The 19,269-nt window shown below is 32.8% G+C and overlaps 2 protein-coding genes and 1 long non-coding RNA gene across 5 annotated transcripts in view; 1 reads left to right on the top strand and 2 right to left on the bottom strand.

Moving 5' to 3' along the window:
* Rpb8 (DNA-directed RNA polymerases I, II, and III subunit Rpb8) overlaps positions 1 to 15,602 on the top strand; it is a 46,412-nt gene extending 30,810 nt beyond the window's left edge. For all 3 annotated transcript variants that reach the window (XM_015319477.2, XM_089172833.1, XM_015319478.2), the window contains one exon: positions 15,227 to 15,602. In XM_015319477.2, the coding sequence (XP_015174963.1) occupies positions 15,227 to 15,344 (118 nt within the window). In that variant the 3' untranslated portion in view covers positions 15,345 to 15,602. The remainder of the gene's footprint in view (positions 1 to 15,226) is intronic.
* On the bottom strand, positions 1,687 to 4,051 carry LOC107065624 (uncharacterized). Its single transcript, XR_001475611.2, has 2 exons — positions 1,945 to 4,051; positions 1,687 to 1,818 (listed from the first exon to the last, which is right to left on the bottom strand). It is a non-coding gene; the product is annotated as an uncharacterized LOC107065624 (long non-coding RNA).
* Positions 9,521 to 19,191, bottom strand: Wdr92 (dynein axonemal assembly factor 10). The gene is made up of 4 exons (XM_015319476.2): positions 18,764 to 19,191; positions 18,155 to 18,655; positions 17,986 to 18,083; positions 9,521 to 17,902 (listed from the first exon to the last, which is right to left on the bottom strand). Exons 1-4 carry the CDS (start codon positions 19,028 to 19,030, stop codon positions 17,695 to 17,697), a joined length of 1,074 nt encoding a protein of 357 aa, XP_015174962.1. The 5' UTR covers positions 19,031 to 19,191; the 3' UTR covers positions 9,521 to 17,694.
* Positions 19,192 to 19,269: the final 78 nt, after the last annotated feature.

The following is a 19,269-nucleotide window of genomic DNA, read 5'->3' as shown; positions in this document are numbered from 1 at the left end:
TGTCAAGAGCACTCCTGGGGAAAGGTCAGACAGTCAGAGGCCAACCTACGTAAAATTAGGTCAACCCCTGTCGAACAAACCAGTGCTTTATCCCCACTCCTAACTCGTTCGTTCGTTCGTCGTTGGTTCGTCGTTGGTTCGTCGTTGGTTCGTCTCTCTCTCGCTCTCTCTCTCTCTCTCTCTCTCTCTTTTTACGAGGAAGAGTCCAACACGTTTCTCTCATACATACACACATACATTCTTTGACTGTTTCTTTTGACTTGGTGTTATCGGCGCTGATGTTACTTTGGTGGTGTTGGTGATCTGCTGCGTTTCTAAAGTTCGACTGTGCCGATTGGTAGGAAGTGAGCTCTTCGAGGACGGATGAAATCATCTGGAAAAAGAGGCGAGGCAGGTTTCGTTTTTCCTTCCATATTAAGAGAATCATCGATCCTTCTTCTTCTTCTTCTTCTTCATCTTCATCTTCTTCTAATCATCGTTGTCATCGTTATCGTCCTCGTTATACACTTCTCGTCTCGTCTCGTCTCGTTTCTGGTAAATGCATTATTGTTTGATCAATGTCTTCTAAGTTTACCTTTAAGATTATCTTTTAATGGAACTACCTTTCGGATGTAATTAAGATTGTTGGATCTTTGGGATAATAGAAGGATGGATTTTTTGTTAAAAAAATGTTTATTTCTATTACGAAATAATAGCTGACGAAACTGATATGATGATATATTCTACGAAGTAGAATTTATGTTAAGAATAGTTCTTTATTGTACCATTACATATTCATTATTGTTTTTATATGTTCGTTTAGATTATTTATTCATCGTTTGATTGATTATTAGATACAATTTGAATCATTAGTTAATGGATACTTCAATTTCAATTGCGTAGAAATCTTTGCTGTGACTCGTACGTGGAATATTCAACTATTTATCTACTAACGATCGAAGTTCTAGGAACTGGGGAGATGGGTGGAAATATGAGGATGAGGAGGATATAGGGATGGAAGTGGAATTGGAATCCACTGACGTCATTGCTCACGCATATCACCATAAAGGCACCCATACGAATAAAGTCGATAAAATAAAAAGATAAACTAATTTGTATTCCGTTCATTTCAAAATCGATGAAAATGAATGATTTTCAACTAATTCCTATATCTTACGATAGTGTGTGACATTATATTATCTGAAAGAATGGCATATTTCATTAAGTAAGACACTTTACACGTTTGGTACACCTGTTCACATACAAAAAATATATATAGAGATAACACAAATGATTACAATTTTTTAATGGAAACATTCATATATTTGACTAATTTTTAAAATTTCTTTGTTTTATAATTAAACATATTTTAAGCTTTTCGTTAGGCCAATAGGTTTAATTATTTTAGAAAATGCATTCGCACTAATTAACTGAATCTGAATTTTTGTCGTTTATACGAGCTCAAGTAGAAAACCGTGACATTGAAATGCAGGTGCATATTTGCACGTGTTTCTGTGTGTATGTGTGCAGTAGTTAAAGACCTTTTAACGTAGCCTGGCTGGCGTTTCCATAGAACATCAACTACACGCCTTTAAATACGCTTTTAAACACGCTTTTATACTACACCAACAACGAGTACGACGTCAGAAACATCAACGAGGCCACGCCGAGGGCCACGTGTTGCGCTTCTTCTCACCCTCGTTTTTCTTCTTTCTCTCTCTCTCTCTCTCTCTCTCTTTTTCATCCTTTTTTCTTTCTTGTATTTCTTATTACACAATTATATTCCCACAGGAGTAGAAAATATGTTGGCTGATCGATCTGTTTTCAAGGCTTTTGTTTCTATAAAGTTTTATTAACTATTAATACGATTATACGAAATTTATGGAAATAATGTTTTGAGGAAATGCAAATGGTTAGGTTCTCAAATTTTGAAATAAAATTTTCTTTTATCTTTCTCTCACTCACTCTTTAACTTTCTCTTTTTTTTAGCAACTGCACACGACACAGTTGTCACCAAGCCAAATTCGGATATCTTTAACCTAGAGAGAAAGAAAGTATGTGTGCGTGTATGTACTTTACAGAATATTTGATTTTATAATATCGATGATATCAACATTAGACACAATTTTCTTCAATTTAATTTCCAAGATTAAATAATGTACATTTTATAATTGATAACAAATTCTTATATAGACGTTCATATAGGAACATACGGTAAATACATTTATAAACAAAAATCCATTATCTTTGATCTTGAACGTCAGAGAAATGAATTATTTACTCATCGATATACATCTCTCTCTCTCTCTCTCTTTCTCTCTCTCTCGCCAAAAATAACATCCTACAAAAAAGGAACACCTATATATATGCGATCGTTTAAACGCGGAAAAAGCATTTCGTTTCCTGCTTTTTACACAGAAAAAAAGACAGACAGAAATATACACACTCACACACAACTAACGTTCCGAGACTTCATCATCGTTTATGATCATCCTCATCGTCCATATCTCTTTATTTCTGTCTGCTGTCTAACCCATTCTCTCCCTCTCTCTTTCAAATTACATAATCCTGACGAAGTATCGCGTTTGGTGGTGGTGGTGGTGGTCACTCGGGTCGGCCATTATGCGAACAAGCCGCGTGTAAGCTCTTCACACAGCATACATACAACACACAGACAGACAGACACACTAGTCCTCTAGTACTCATGGTATACTCTGGAAGGGTTCTCGACGATAATCGACTCGGTGGCCAATGGTAGTAAAGTAGTAGTGGGTGGCTCAAACTATGCAAATGGTCGGACTAAAGTCACGTATTTTAGCGTGATAGTATTAGTAGGAACGTCAAAAGCGTTAAGAGAGAAGAAGGAAGGGGCTTTGAGGAGTGTTGAGGGTGGGAAGAAGGGTTGGTATATACCAGGTAAGGGGCAGTTAGTGGTGCTCGTCGGACCATTCCATGGTGGGGATAAAGCGAACAAAATAGTGGGGAGTTAGAACACACACACACACACACGTTGACAACTATTATAGAGAGACAGATACAATGATGGACACACAAACACACTTGCGCACTAGAAGAGTAATCCAATAGAGACGAGAAGACGACACGCAGTGACGCGCAGGTGCGGGTTATCTCCCTCTCTTGCATATACTCATTCGATACGTTTCTTATTTCCGTCTATTCCGTAGCGAACGACAAGGTCTACGCGCACGTTACGTGTGTGTGTTTCTGTGTGCACGCGCGCGCGCGCGCGCCTCAGTGGTATAACGAAGAAGAAGGGCAACCAGCCTAGTCTCTCTCTCTCTCTCTCTCTCTCTCTCTCTCTCGCCCCGTGTCCTCCTCATCCTCCATCTGCCACGCGAATATACTCCTCCTCCTCCTCCTTTTTTTTTTGTAACCGTGCTACTGCTGCTCTATTACCACCTTCGCGTTCCTTGTCTCTTCTTCGTCGTCCTCGCCTAGAAATGTCGGTCGCGAGAATGTAAACTTTTTCGTCACTTCGCGAGTGTATTCGTGTTTCTCTGTGTTTTTAGTTCTCTCCCTCTCGTTCTCCCCCTTTGGATTTTGATCCCTTTTTCTTCTTCGAAATGTTTGTGCGTATGCCTACACCTCTGTGGACTCTTCCTTGACGTTGTTGTGCATGCACTTACATGACACACATATGTGTTCCTATGTATATGTGTTTTATATTTTCGTCTATCCAATCTCTTTCTCTCTTTCTCTCTTTTTCTGTGTATTTATAACAAGAGGTTGTGGAAGAGAAGAGAACAAGACGACGCTGCAGCCAAGTTTAAAACTACTTCCACGGGGACAGACACCTGGCCAAATTGAAACGAGAACTCGAGTCTATTTTTTTTTTTTCTTCATTTTTTTTCCTTGTTTTCCTTTTTAATCTTTTTTTTTTTTCTTTTTAAGATTTTATCTTGTTTTCTTTTCATTGCAAAATTAAGCCTCAATCCAATACTCCCTTTCTCATATAGAAACACCCACCCACCTCCTCCCACGTAGATCGGAACGATAATCCACGTCGCTTTTTTACATCAGTGAATATCGACAAGAGCCACTCGGAATGCAGGTGACGTTGCTTATGGCATACAACACAAACGGCTGAATGGTTAATTAACAATACTTTTCTACGATGTTCTATTTCATATTTTTTACATAGTCATGTACGATGGTGATTCTACGATTTAATGATTTATCAATAAGATATGCTTCAATGAAATGTATTTTTTTCTTTTCTTTTCTTTTCTTTTTTACAACAAAAATATTATATAAATTGTTATAATCAATTAATTAATCAATCTTCAATGTTAAATAATTGTCGAATAAATCGAATCATTCTCGTACATAAAAAAAAAAATCATTTCTTTGTTTTCTTTTTTTTCTTTTTTGCTTGACGTAATTATGTGGGGAAAAAAATTGAAAGGTCGGTGGGGAAAGTTCACCGATTGCTATGCGATTGCATTAATCAAAGGTATCATTGTTAAAAATGGTTTTTTTTTTTTTTTTTTTTTTTATTATCGATTCCGGATTACGATGAGAACTCTTTTTATTTTCTCTTCATAATTATCATTCATTATAAATGCTGACTCAAATTATCATGGGAGGAGTTGAAAGAAAAAATAATGTAATAAGAAATATTAAAACATTGATCTTCCGATCGATTATTTCTCTCTCTACCTAACGAAACGTAATTAATAGTAAGGTAATATTAAAGGGTCGTTGAGAAAATAATTAAATAGAATAATATAATGTACAATAGGTAGATTCTCTGAGTTAACGTTGATAAGAAATTAAATAGATAATGAAGGTCTGTTATTTTTCTACTTTCAAGATCATTTTCTTCATTTATATTCATTAAATAATAACATTTAATATTTATTTTTAATCATTCTACACCACTCGCGAGATCTTCGAAAGAGATACGATAATAGAAAAAAAGTTCGAAGAGTTTTTCTCGCTATCGATTTGCTCTTTTTCTTTCAACCCTTTTACTTGAAACTATCCAAATTATTTTGTCAAAAGGAAACACACACACACACACATCCACGCGTGAAATTTCCTACTACATTACTTCAATCAAAATATCATAAAGTAACAAAATAAGGAAGGAAATAATAAATAATAATTGAAAATAAATTGGTATCCAAGAAGAGAAAATTGAATTGAAATATTAATCCTGGCTTTTTTCGCAAGCTTACTTGCTTGTGCGCCCTACCTCACCCCTCACCTTTCTCTCTCTCTCTCTCTCTCTCTCTCTCTCTCTCTCTCTCTCTCTCTCTCTCAACCCCTTTGGCATAGATCAAAAATACGAGGCAATTGGGCCGAGTTTGTAGAGTAGCAGAACGAGGTTTCTTCTCTTCGTCTCTTCTTGTTTTTCGTTCGCATATGTAACACACATTACACACATACAAATACAAATAGTATAGATAAAACAAAAATGTATTAGGTATATGCATGAATTTTAAAGAGACCCTCTTCGATTCGAAGTTATATGTGTATGTGTTGACGATGATGGCCGAGAGCCACGCAACTTGGCACAGCTTTTTCGGCCAATGCGTTGTGTAACAACGCAAACTAATTTTCGTTTCTCTCTTCCTCTCTCTCTCTCTCTCTCTCTCTCTCTCTCTCTCTTTGTGTGTATATGTGTTTATATATATATATATATGTATTTGTGACCCTTTAAGAAAGAGTAAGTGAGAAAGAAAGATCAGGCAAGCGCAAGATCGTAGCTTTCAGTTGCGTTCGCCTTCTAGTTCGTCCCGCGACTTCGTCGAGCAAGGCAACGCTTTGTGCTTTAATTCGATCAATCGAGACGCGTTTAACTTTCGACAATTATTTTCAACATTAGTAGACAACTCGTACTTGTAGTTGTTTCCTATCCTAAGTCAACAACCGGTTATTCCAACTATTTGATTTTGATTTTGATTTTTTATTTTTCAGTAGGATTTGGATGTATAAATACGAGTAGCAAAATGACAATCGTTTTTCTTATTTTATTTTGATTAAATTATAATTGTTCATATTTCGATTCGTAAGGAGTATCCTTAGATTCGAGGAATTCGTTTAAAAAAAAAAAAAAAAAAAAAAAAGAATAATATACATCGTGAAAATGATATCAGTAATTATTATAATTGATCGTGAATTAATTTCACGTCTCTCTGATTTCATTCTGACAAAAATTAACATCGATGTCGTTTAATAACATTAATATTTCATACTCCAAATGTTTGCTATTGCAAAGAGTTGAAATTATTCGATTAGGACAACAATAAATATCGACAATATTGATATCATGAATGTTTTGTTCTGGAAATGTTTGAAATTGAAAAGGGTGAAGGAAAAAAAAAGAACAATGTAGGGAACTATATTTCGAAGAGAGAGAGAGAGAGAAAGAGAGAGAAAGAGAGAGGTTTATGTCATTAATTTCACTCGTCGGAAGATCGTGAACACGCGATGTGTATCAACGTCGGAAGGCAGAATCGATCGTTAAGCTCGTTTAGCCGCAAAGTGGTCCAATTACAAGCGTTACCGCCATGTGTGTGTGTGTGTATGTGCGTTTGTGTGCGTGTATATTAGAGCTTTACACGATCTAAAAAGGGTGCCGATGATGATGATTATCATCATCATCATCATCATCATGATGGTCATGCATTACCAACATTTCCCACGTGCTACGTCTCGCGATTGATTATCTTTAATAATATTTTTAAAATATAATAATAAAACGTATCAATTTTGTTAATACACAGGATAATCTCATTTCTAAAATAATGAAAATAAAAGGTTTCGAATTCGAATAGGAAAAGAAATATGTTCGTAGTATAAAATACTCGATCGGCCTTGATCGTCGTTCGTTATGAATCGTTATAATAAAAAAAAAAAAAAGAAATAAAAAAAGTAGGAATAGCAATCAAAAGGTGTATACTTCGTTGGGTGCAGGATAAAATAGTTTTCTACTAAGAAGTAGAAATAGTAAAAGTAGTCAAAGACAGAGGGAGAGAGAGAGAGAGAGAGAGAGAGAAAAAAGACGTGGTTTTTGGATCAAAGCCAAAGGGGTTTCAAAGAGATATATATCTCGCGTGCACCTATCTCTTTCTCTCTCGCATACACACACATTCTTCCACTTGATCCCGATTTTAGCGACTCGATTTGCCATCCTCGTCGTCGATTTCGTCGCAGTTGGCACGGAAACGATACCACTAAGAGGGATAATAAATCTAGAAATAAATAAAGACAAAAAAAAAAAAGACACAGAGGGAAAGAGAATTTTTCCTTTTTCTAGTAAATAAAAAAAGGAAAAAGAATACAATTTAAACGATCAACGGGATTTTCCCCTAGCCAAAAAATTATCTTAAATATATATATATTTGTTCTTGAAAAATGATTATCATTTTCTTTGGATTCTTTGAGAAACATGTATACGTGTGTGCGTTGCAATAGTGTGTCTAGTATTGTGCAATTGCTCGAAGCGTGCGCGCTACGTATGTACATGCACATACGTAACACTTCTCTCACTCTAGTAGCTTGGTGTCGTTTGTTCTAGCTTTTCCTCTAGCTTAAATAGAGTCTCTAGTCAGTCGACTAACGATATGGTCTCTTAGTTAGTCGTTTACTACTCCTCCTAGGTTACGCGTATTCGCGATATTATATCTCGTTCAATTCAATTAAACAATATATTAGTGTCTTATAATAAATATTTACAATAATTTATAATCATAATTCATAAATTAATAATAGTAATAACAATAATAATAAAAGTTTGTAGTAGTAGTGACGATAGTGGTAGTGGTTAGATGGTGGGTGGGTGTTGAATGAGAAGAACATACAAATAATACACGTGTATACACGTGTCCGTACACACACACATATGCATCTTTGTATATAAAATAATCAAAGGAAGAGATCATTTTTCTTCTTACAATTAGAATCGATCACGCGATTACGAATCGTCATCATCATCATCATCATCATCATCACCATCATCATTATGATCGTCGTTGTTGTGTTACTATTGTGTTCTTATGTTCTTATATGTTTGTCGTCGTCATTGTGTTGGGAGCGGCTGAATTCTTTTTATATCTCCGCAGTATTTCTATTCGAAAATATAACTTTTCTTTTTTACCTCGTGTTCTTTTTTTTTCTTTTTTTGTATCAGCTTATTATTAATTACGATAAGCATTATCACCACAACATACATTGGTGGTTTCTTATTTTTTGAATATATAATTATACGTAGACATTTAAATTCATTTTTTTTTTTTTTCATAAGTTCCTATCTTTGTCGATGATGTTCGTAGTTTATTTTGAATTTAATTTATTTCGATTATTAATTATTTCTAAATATAATTTCAATGTCGCAAGTTATGATAATAAAATTGCGAATGAGATTGAATAGTATAAAGTCGTCTTTGCTTATCGATTAAAAAGTTGATCGAGAATAAGATACATTGTAAAATTGTTGTTATAATTCTTAATAATAAATAGATGCTACACACATTTCATATTCGAGATCATTGCGAAAGATTTAAATTTATTAATGTAGAAACTTTTTGAGTTTTGAAAAACAAACCAATAATAAAGTTTTGAACATAATTGAAGATAATTGGTTATCGGGAAAAAGTGTTATAATATTTTTCTATGGCGTAGAAAGTGACGTAAGAATTGTTATTCATCGATCATGATCGCATATTGGATCTATATTTTCGAATGATCATACGAGATTTTTTTATTTTATACGTGTGTGTTTGTGATTGTGTATGTATATGCATTTATATTTTTGCATAAACACGCATCACTCGAAATCTCGCTGAATCTCAGTTCATTTTTTTTTTAATACGTGTTTTATTTTTTGCTATATATTTATTTCTACAGACTATACTTAGTTCTCTCTCTCTCTCTCTTTTAATTTGTATTATAATATTATGTAAATACATCCAAGCACGAGTAATTAATATATACGGTTAGCTTATTCACTAAGAGTTCAACCTCAAAGGTGTCGTGGAAATATTCGAATACAAAATTCTTGTCTATTCGAAGTCACCTTTGGCAAGTCATTCCTACTAAATCCAGTTGTATATATAATAATTGATTTGTTTTTCTTCCTCTTTCTATTTTGTTTGTTCAATTTAAAATGATAATGAGTAGAACGATTAAACTCTCCAAAGTAGTTTTGAAAAATATAACATCGAAATGGAACTTGTAATCGATTGAAAAAAAAAAAGAAAATATAGAATGCGATCAGAATACTGAATACCATTGTAGCATACATAGCAATGTCACACCGGATGTGTTGTACTTAGTTACGTAAAGTTTCACGACGATTTATACAGATAAAATTGTAATCGTCTCATCGAAACAAATATTATTTCTATTTTGTCAAATTTTAAACTCCTACTTTTTCATTTGAAATCATAACATTTTGTTCTGTGTAAAAAGGTCGTAATTGTGTAACAATTTTAGCAATGAATACATCAATTGGATTGCGACAGCATCAAATGTAAAATGCGTCTCTTCATCTTATTCTTCTTCATTATCATCATTATTTTTTTTTTTTTTTTTTTTTGTAGACATTGATAGATCATTTCTTAAATGATACGAAGCAAGCCCGATCGTTATTTTTATTACAGCTTGTTTTGTTAAAATATCATAGGAGAATATATTGCTATGTGATTCTATGCATGTGTGTCGCGTGTAGATGTCAGGTGTGCGTGCGTTTATATGCGTGTGTGTGTGTGTATATATATACGAGTATGCCTATAGTTGATGATGATGCATGGTCCAAGGTCGTGAACATGATTGTGTAACCGTGTTACACCGCGGAACTGCCAACTCGAACTCTATAAGTAGCGGTTTTTCTATTTGTTACGAAGTCATTGTCAAATTTGATTTATAAAGAAAACAAAATGTTGTCATTTGTCGAAGCTCTAAACTTTTCAACCCACCCTTGTATATATATATATAATTAAATATTTGTATTTTGTATATTATGAAAGAAGTATTTATGAATTTTGTCGTAAGAGAAATCATGACAAGATAAAGATACATAATTACATGGTTATGTTAGTATGGATATAAAAAGATAAACATATATTTTATAGAGAGACAGTTGAGTGTGTTCACTTTGGTCGGCATCCAGCTTATTAAGAAAACTCTGGCAAGTTCTCTTAGCAAAATGTGCCCCCCCCTCTCTCTCTCTCTCTCTCTCTCTTTCTTTCTTTCTATAGTTTGTGTTTATGCAACCGATTCGAGAGAACTGCATTTACGTCAGTCTCGTAAGTACGTACCGCGAACTAGACCATCGCACGGTGTTGATGATACTTTTTAGATGAATAAATTTCATCACTAAAATATCTTTTCTTGACAATTACGCGATTTTCCAATAAGAAAAAAGTCATTTTTCTTCTACAATTATGTTTTCTTTGTAATGAGGAAGTGTTTCCCTAAGTGTTCGAAAAAAGAAAGAAAGAGAGAGAAAGAGAAACAAACCAATGCGAATATGTTTTGTCGTCCAGGTATTCCAAGGAGAGTTAGTTTACTTGCGATTATTATTAGAACGTCGTCTTCTCGTAACAAGCTTTGTCAAAAGAAAGAGAGAAAGAGAGAGAGAGAGAGAGAGAGAGAGTAAAATAACATCAGCTGACACACAATTTCGGTACAAAAATTGTCTTCTCGAGTTTTTGTTACATCCTCTATTGTGCAACATCCGTGAAACATATTGCGTTAAATATTTTTGATTCAATATCATTTCTCTATAAAAGAAATATGATAATGAGGGGGAGGGGAGGATTAGATGGTTAGAAAATGTATGAAAAGTAACAGGTGAGAAATTAAATATGGTTGGTTGAAATAGAAGAATGGCGGAAGAAAAAAATTAAAGTTGAGAGAGAGAGAGAGAGAGAGAGAGAGAAAATATAAAGAGCACAAACAAACGGAAGCGAGAGAGCAAATAAGAGAAAATGAACAGGGCAGTTGGGGCTCGTGCCAGATGCGCGTTTACACGGGCCCTGAATACTGTAAATGCACTATCTGGTACGACATCTCTCCTGTCGCCGCCACCATTGATGTTCCTCGACGTCGATGCTGCTCCGTTCGATTGGCACTTTGAAAAAATACCAAAAAAAAAAACAAAAGTCTACGAGAACAAAAAAGTCTACCAAGAGAATAATAAAAAAAAAGATTTCAATCATTTATCTTTTTTTTTTCTTCTAAATTTTGTTTTCTTTTTTTCTAATCTTGTAACAAAGTCCTTTTTCGAAAATGATTAGTTCGAATCAATATCGTTTGAATTTCTCCCGGCAATTCCGCGATATCTGCGCGCGCACAATTTCATGATGCGTGCGCACGCAATTCTCGCGCGACGCGCTAAAATTCGAAATAATTTCACAATGTTTTTTGTTCATATCAATGCAATCCGATTTTCTTGTGGTAATATTACTATTATAATTATTATTGTGATAGTTTTAGTTTTAATAGTAACAGTTGTTGTAGTATAGTTTAAAACTTAATTGATCCTTTTAATTTTGTTGTACATGTTTATTGCTCTTCATATAAATCTTATTATTTAATTATATCTCATTGATGTATAGAATGTGATCATTTAAATGAAAATAATCATCGATCAAATCGTAGCTTTTGTCGCATGTAAAATCAAATTGATCATTGTCACATCACTTTTCATTTTCATTCTGTTTATCTATAAAGCACGAATTTGATGAAGTATTATTATTTTTCAAATGACATATGCAAACATTACTACGATCTGATTATCTATAATAATATATTATTTAATTGTATCATAATATATAATTTGTATGCATTCGAATAGCAAAAGAAATGTTAGAAAAAACAATAGTAAGCGTCGATGATCTAATTATATGAAATTATTTTCATTACATTTAAAAAAGAAAACATTATTGTACAAATATTGCGAAGAAGATCTGTAGTTTCGTAGCAAAAAGAAAATATACAAAATGAAAAGATTCAATCAACGAACGATGATGATGAAGAATCGAGAATCCAAGATTAATAATGAAGTTCGGAACGTGAACGTGATGAACAACGAGGACAGAGACTGCGTGTACATCTTGATTCGAGTCTTTGACCTCGTACGATTCATCCTAATGAAGACTCAACCCCTTCTACGATAACATATTATTATCACCGGCTAATCACGAGCATCGCAACACTATCAATATCTTCTTCTATCTACTACTTCTTCTTCTTCTTCTTCTTCTTCTTTTATTTCTTCGTAATGAGAATCTTCGATGATTATTCAATTTATATATAAGTTTATATATTTATAATTGTAAATAGTTGTAATTATAAATTGTAGTTATATATCTCATTATATTTTCATTCGAAAAAATGTCGATAAATCATTATTTTACATCTTTTACGTTAATTATCATCATTGTTCTTGATTTTAAACGATAAGAATACAAACGTCGATATTATTGTATTCAAATAATAAAAATCATACCACTCACTGATCACAATTCATTTCACGTCTCGTCTCTATTTAAATACATTAATTAAATATATAATAGATAAATTTGAACTTTAATTATTTTATTTTATTCGTAAATAATTTAATATTAATTGACACGTTGAATGTTCGATATAGAAGAAGTAATTTTCATTTGAAATCTTTCCAAAGATTTCTCTTTCATGGAAAAAGTTATAATCAAGAAAAATATTATATCGATTTCTATTAAATTACATCAACGTGTTAATTTAATAAAATAATTTTCCAATCATTTGTTTCTTCAATTTCTTTAAACAAAAATAAAATCGAATCATTGAATGTTTCTATTACTTTTTCACGATCACTATCTCTATTATTTTATTATTTTATTTTATTATTTTATTTTGCTTATATTATTTTTAAAATGTGTAGAATTATATATATTATAATAATAAAAGGTAGCACAGAAAAAAAAAATTACAAATGGCGTGACTATCGCAATGCAGCATCGACGATGGGGACGACTTTTGAATTCTTCTATCGACTGAAAGAATCATAGGAGAGAATACTTTGAAAAATACTTTGATTAAAAATAATTGGCCCTTAAAATGCCGAACACCAGACACGAGAGGAACATATGTTTCCAGAAATTCGTGAGAGCAAGAGAGTATTCAATAAGAAAAGTGTCCTCCCTTCGGCATTATTTTTTCTTTTCTAATGCAAATTCATCGTCATATTTTTCTGTTTATTATTTAACACGAATAAATTTCACTATTGAATTAAATCATTTTTTATTATTCTATACTATCATAAACTCCCAAATACATACTATAAATAATATTATTGCTATAAATTAGTTTTAAATTAATTTACGATCATTGCGTGTCCAGGAATTTTGTAGTTTTTCGATTGGTTTGATTATAAATATTCATTTGAATATATAATATTTGTATTATATCGATCATATATATGATGATATGTATACGATACTGTATATAATATAGATGATCCTATCACGCGAATATAATGGTATATAATAATCGTTGTAAAAAAAGGGCACATAAGGACGACATTTGTCGTTATCGAAGAGGAAATGGTGCGGACGTAATCTTTAATGGATAGAGTTCTGTTTTACGACTATATCGAAGGTCGTTAAGCGTAGAATATAATAAAACGCCATCATCGTCGTAACGTACAAAATATTTTTCTTTTTTATTATCCATCATACACTCTCCTACTTTATTCTGTTGGTTTAATTCATCAAGTAATTGTTTAAATAACGCGTTAAATGAAAATCATTAGTTTTAAATTTATAACACAATTCTAATTTTGATTGTGGCGAATTAGTTCTCGAAGAGAATTAAAACCGTGCCAAATGCGCGGGGGCAAATTTGTCACCCAATTAGCAAGGAGATAAGTAGTCGTGTCCCAACTGTATGTGCAGCCATTTTAAGGTTAAGGTCCACGCAAGAGCAGGGGATAAGCATTGCAAAATTAAATGCATCCGAATATTTAGCTAACCTAACCCTCCCAGCTTTGTTTGATCTCGTTCCAGGTAAATGTTAGAAGAGACAAAGAAAAAAATAGATTATTTGAGAGAGGACGTATGTGTATGCACTTATGTGTGTATATGTAAATAGAGAAGTCTCTTCTTTAGACAACATAAACGTATGCATATCTATATAAATACACATGCCATGTATATACCTATTATGTAACGAATGTTAAGAATCGTTTCGATTATTGCGTTCGTACAATTATATGGCCGAACGAACAGAGATCGCTATTATTTAACCTTTTTGACGCATATATTGAGGTTAATTACAGAGTAAAACAATTTTCGTGATACCTATCTTACATTTTTTTTTTATTATTCTTGTGTTTTTATGCATTTCTTTGTTTTTTCTTCTTCTTCTTCTTACGATGAATTTCACATTCCATTTGTCTCTTTTTTTTCTTCTAAAACAAAATGGCGGAGGAAGAAACAGCCATTTTCTGTACTCGTATAAATAGTACATATACCTATACATGGCTTACGTTTACAATTGTTAAAATAAAATAAATATAGCATATACGAAATATATGTAAGACATGTTTGTGCATACGTATATGCATGTAAATTGCGAGTGGAAAATAAAGTAACAATATTATAAATATCCTTCCAACGAATAAAATGGCGTAAGAACTCGTTTGGTATTCGCATATGCAAGTAGTGTGTGTTACAGGTAACGACAAAAACGGGAAGGAAGAAGATTATAACTCGTGAGAAAGATCATTTCGAAGAGGAAGATCGAAATATCAATTTTCTTTTTTCTTTTTTTTTTCTTTTTTTTTTTTTTAAAGTAAAGAAAAATGTTGATTTGGGCGAGCGGCATGTTGGCAGTGTGGTTAGCTGGTTGTGTGGAAAAAATTATAGTCACGACCGCTATCGGCACTGCAATTATGACGTTTGCAAATTGACGACGAATGAGAAATACTCGTTAATTAATGAAAATGATTAAATAAAATCTACAATTACATATACTTATTTTTTTTTTATCTTTCATAGAATAAGAAGGATAATGCGATTATAACAAATTTGAAAAAGATAACATGTCAATTTGAAAAGTATCATACGATTATGCGAAGAATTAGTTAACTTGTACTTTTAACTAACTTATATTTGTATTGTCAATAATAATATTATTGTATGTGTAAAGTATTTGATTGTAAAACTTTCAATTTCTAACACATACGCATACCTACATGCATCTGACTTTCGTTTTCTTTTTTATTTTTCAGATCCGCCTACGTATCTTTCGGTGGATTATTAATGAGACTGCAGGGTGACGCAAATAACTTACATGGTTTCGAAATCGATCAACATATGTACCTGCTCATGAAGAAGCTTGCATTTTAGGCTAATTTATCGACTAAGAAGATTAAAGTTATCCGACTCTGTCTGTCTTTTAACCCTTTGAGGCACGGAACATACAAAAACAATAATAATTCAATGAAGTTTTTTGTTATAGGATGAGATTCTAATAATACTACCGTGCACATTTATGCATCAAAAAGATGAGACACCGACTTTAATACCGCTTAGTCCCAAAAAATAAAACCAATTTTACAATTTTTTATGAAGTAAAATAAAGTTTATATGGTACATCGTTATCTATACATTGCGTTTTTCTAACAACTCCGTATATTCTTTTTCCATTCGAAGAAAAGGTTTCTTCTTTCCCTCATCCCTCAGCCCTTTTTTCCCTTCTTCGAAAAATATCGACGGCGGCGGCGGCGGCGGCGTATATTATCATCGTCAGAAATTCATTCAGTTGATTAATTGTAACATTTACGAAGTAACTACAAAGTGCCAGAGCAAGCAATTTGAAACGGCAGATGCAATAATCAATGACGAAATCATTTCTAAAGATTTTAAGCAATGCTATTACGGTCAAATTAAATTCGCATTTTATTAATATGAATAGATAAGACTAAATAATTCAAGCAATGAACGTATACCATTGTACGCTTATAATAGTATTGCATTAGAACTTTCGGAACGTTTGGCATTTAAAATGCATAGTCGGGCTATTTACACACTTAAATCTTTGGCAATGAATAACATCGATTTATCATTAACTTCTTATACGTAACGTATTATGCATTTCATAGATCAAAAATAGATCCAAATGTAAAAGGAAAATAAAAATATTTGTAATTTTATTATTTTTAAGTATTTTTTTTTTGCCATTTTTATTACATTAGAAGTTTTGAATATTTTAACATGAAACACAGAAAAAGAGAGAGTAAGTAGTGGTAGCTTAATCGTTAGAATAACATGCAAAGTAAAGATATTTTTACCTTGCGCAATGATGATGGCATTGGAAAACGAAGGAGATGGCGGTCGTGTAAAGGTACTTCTTCTCTAGCTTGTATATAGATTTTGGACGTTCACCAAGTTCGTTCCTTGGTGATGGTCGTCTTCGTCGTCGTCGTCGTCGTCGTCATCGTCGTCAACGACAGTTAAACGCCAGGGAGCGCTGGCTACTAATAAACGTGCTGTTCTGTCACCCAGATCCACAAAAATAGGTGCCAGGCATGACCACACCATACACCTATTCCCATCTTAGAGACTGCAATCATCTTCGGTAACGAGTTCGTTCTTACACGAGAGAAAGAGAGAAAAATCTCTTAGAGATTATCTCTGCACGCTACCTGCAATTTATCAACCGAGTTGGTACACTTCCAGGCCACGGATATAACAACCGTATCGGTTTATCAAATTTTAAGAGAGAACAATTTTGCTGTTTAAATAAAACTAGATAGGGATGTACAATACAACAGAGAGAAAGAGAGAGGGTGTCTTCAAAGTCGCTGTAACAAATTGAAAAGAATTATTATTTTCTTGACAAATATTTTAAGTCGCTAAATAAACGTAACATTGAAATTTTCTTTTCTTTTCTCTGTAAAGGAATTTTGTGGGGGGGGGGCCAACCCCTGTATGTTTCTTTTATTTTTATTAATAATTATTATCTATCAATATATCTCGTATAATTATTGCAAATATAAGATAAAATATTTAGTATTTGTATTTAGTAATCAATAATCAATTCAATCACTATTTCGAAGAAGAGCGAAAAATAGCTGTTGTTTTTCTGCTATACTATTTCTAATGAGGCGAACAGCAAATGGAAAGGAAATGAGAACTAATTTATATAATTAAACTCGTGCTATAGTTGACCTTGTAAATGAACGATAAATGAGATAGGTGATGTTGTGCATCGTTATATATGTACTATATACTACGACGATGTATACAAAAGAGCTACAAGTCGTAGTAAATTTAAGATGGCCGACGATCTAATCATTATGTAACGCAATGCGCCAAGATGGCCGTCAGTTAATAAGGGTCTGATCCTAAATAGATTGGCCCAATGACACATAATTCGCTTTATCTCCTCGCGGCATCACGTTATTGCGTAATACCGGTAGACTCTTTACTACTAGAACTAGTTAAACAAGAATAAAATAATTGATATTACAAGTTTATCTTAGCGTTAATTAATCAATTCATAAAGTACAACCGCAAAAATATAACTTTATAATATTTTGCAAATTCATTCCTTACAATTTTAACAATTAATTTACATTTATATAAATATAATTTAAATATATTTAATTAAATAATACGCTCCTTTCTGATAATTATTATTAGACGATAGTTACTTGTAAATCATGATATTTTCTTAGGAACTTTTATATTTATTTTACATGAGATTAAGTTTAGTCGTTATTATAACTCGTAAACATTGATCGAATGATGTACAAATAGCTAATCCTTGTTTATCTGGACTCCAATCCAAGGCACTTATCGGTTGAGTTGAAACGGAATTGTTCTGAAGTAGGCTTACACTTCCAATAATGCCTTGCTCAATACCATCTGAATTGGTTTGCTTTCGTTTCTCTGGATAATTACTAAAACAAAATGATAATACTTAAACATCGCGCTAATATTTTGATAATAATCATTTAAAAAATATTAACGAGCTTTTACTTACTATTTCCAAAGACACAGCGTACCATCTCCACCGCCTGTTGCAAATATTTCTCGATTTTGTGGTAAATGTTTGACCATCCATACAGTTGATTTATGCGCCTAATTAAATTATATAATATAAATGACTAGATTTCATTTTATAAGTCTCTTAAATAATTTCAATATTCTACCTTTTCAACTAAATAAGTAAAACCTTTCTTTGGATGTTGGGTTTTCAAGTCGAATAAATAAAATTTACCCTCAAGAGTGGTAGCAACTAATTTGTTCATAGGAATATCACTCCTATCGTATTCAATACTGCAAACGCCATTCTTAAGATTACTTTCCCATTTAAGAGACATCGTTCTCAAATCAAACATTTTCACATCCCCATTGTCATAACCAGCTGCGATAGCTCTTTCTTCTGAATTGTAAGAATTACCAAAGGCAACTGTCCAACAATCTCTTCGAGTTTCTCCTTGTTTAGGTTCCATAACAGCTACCGGTCTATTCTTTTGTCTTGGATCCCATACCTTAACGCTACCATCTCGCGATCCTGTTACTAATTCTGGAGCACCACGACCAATATTTAAACCAGCTACACCAGCAATAGCATTTATTATATCGTTGTGAGCAACAGTTGTATAAAGTGGTATTGAAGGATCTTCCAAATCATATATATTAAGTTTGCCCTAAAATAATAGTAAATTATATGTTAAATTGACAAATATTTAATTTACTTAGATATTGTAAAAGAATTTGTAAAAAGTTCATGCAAAAGTTATTACTATCAGATGTACCTTGAAATCGCCAACTGCTAAATGCCTGTCTCGTAAACTCGAAGCATTAAATGTTCCACATTTAACTGGATTAGAACGTTCAATATCCTTAATGTGTTTCAATTCACCGCTTGATACTTCATAAATTTGTATAATGCCGGTACCACGAGCTCGTGAGCCCATAACCACAAACTTTGCACTGCATGGGATCCATTTTGCATCGAACAAGGAATAGTCAACAGATTTTTCAATGTGACAAATTATTTGCGGATTTGATAATTTCTCCATTATTTCATTTTTTAACTTTGGTCACTACAATCTATAACTGAGTCTTTAAGTAAGTGTTTAGAGTATTGATGTAAACAAAACTGGACGCCATCTGGTATCCTGCGTTACAGATAAATCTACTACTACCAACTCAATAAAAGGAGGTATCTGCTATTACCAAAAACAGTAAAAGAGAAATTTTGGATTATTAGATATTTCTTCAATTATTATAATTCAAAATCTATAATAAAAGATCTCTG

Source organism: Polistes dominula, unplaced genomic scaffold (assembly GCF_049000335.1).
Source record: "Polistes dominula isolate Pdom_NZ unplaced genomic scaffold, Pdom_raw_medaka contig_23, whole genome shotgun sequence".
In the NCBI taxonomy this organism is placed as follows: Eukaryota; Metazoa; Arthropoda; class Insecta; order Hymenoptera; family Vespidae; genus Polistes; species Polistes dominula.
Note: the sequence above shows the minus strand (reverse complement) of the source record. Positions and strands in the feature narration are given on the sequence as shown.

Bases quoted from the DNA above. Each gene is read 5' to 3' on its own strand.
- Wdr92 (XM_015319476.2), bottom strand. From the start codon at position 19,030: ATGGAGAAATTATCAAATCCGCAAATAATTTGTCACATTGAAAAATCT. The intron at 18,084-18,154 runs GTAGAATATTGA...TAATTTAATTAG, and splicing joins TTACTTATTTAGTTGAAAAG to GCGCATAAATCAACTGTATG. The intron at 17,903-17,985 runs GTAAGTAAAAGC...ATTTTGTTTTAG, and splicing joins ACGCTGTGTCTTTGGAAATA to TAATTATCCAGAGAAACGAA.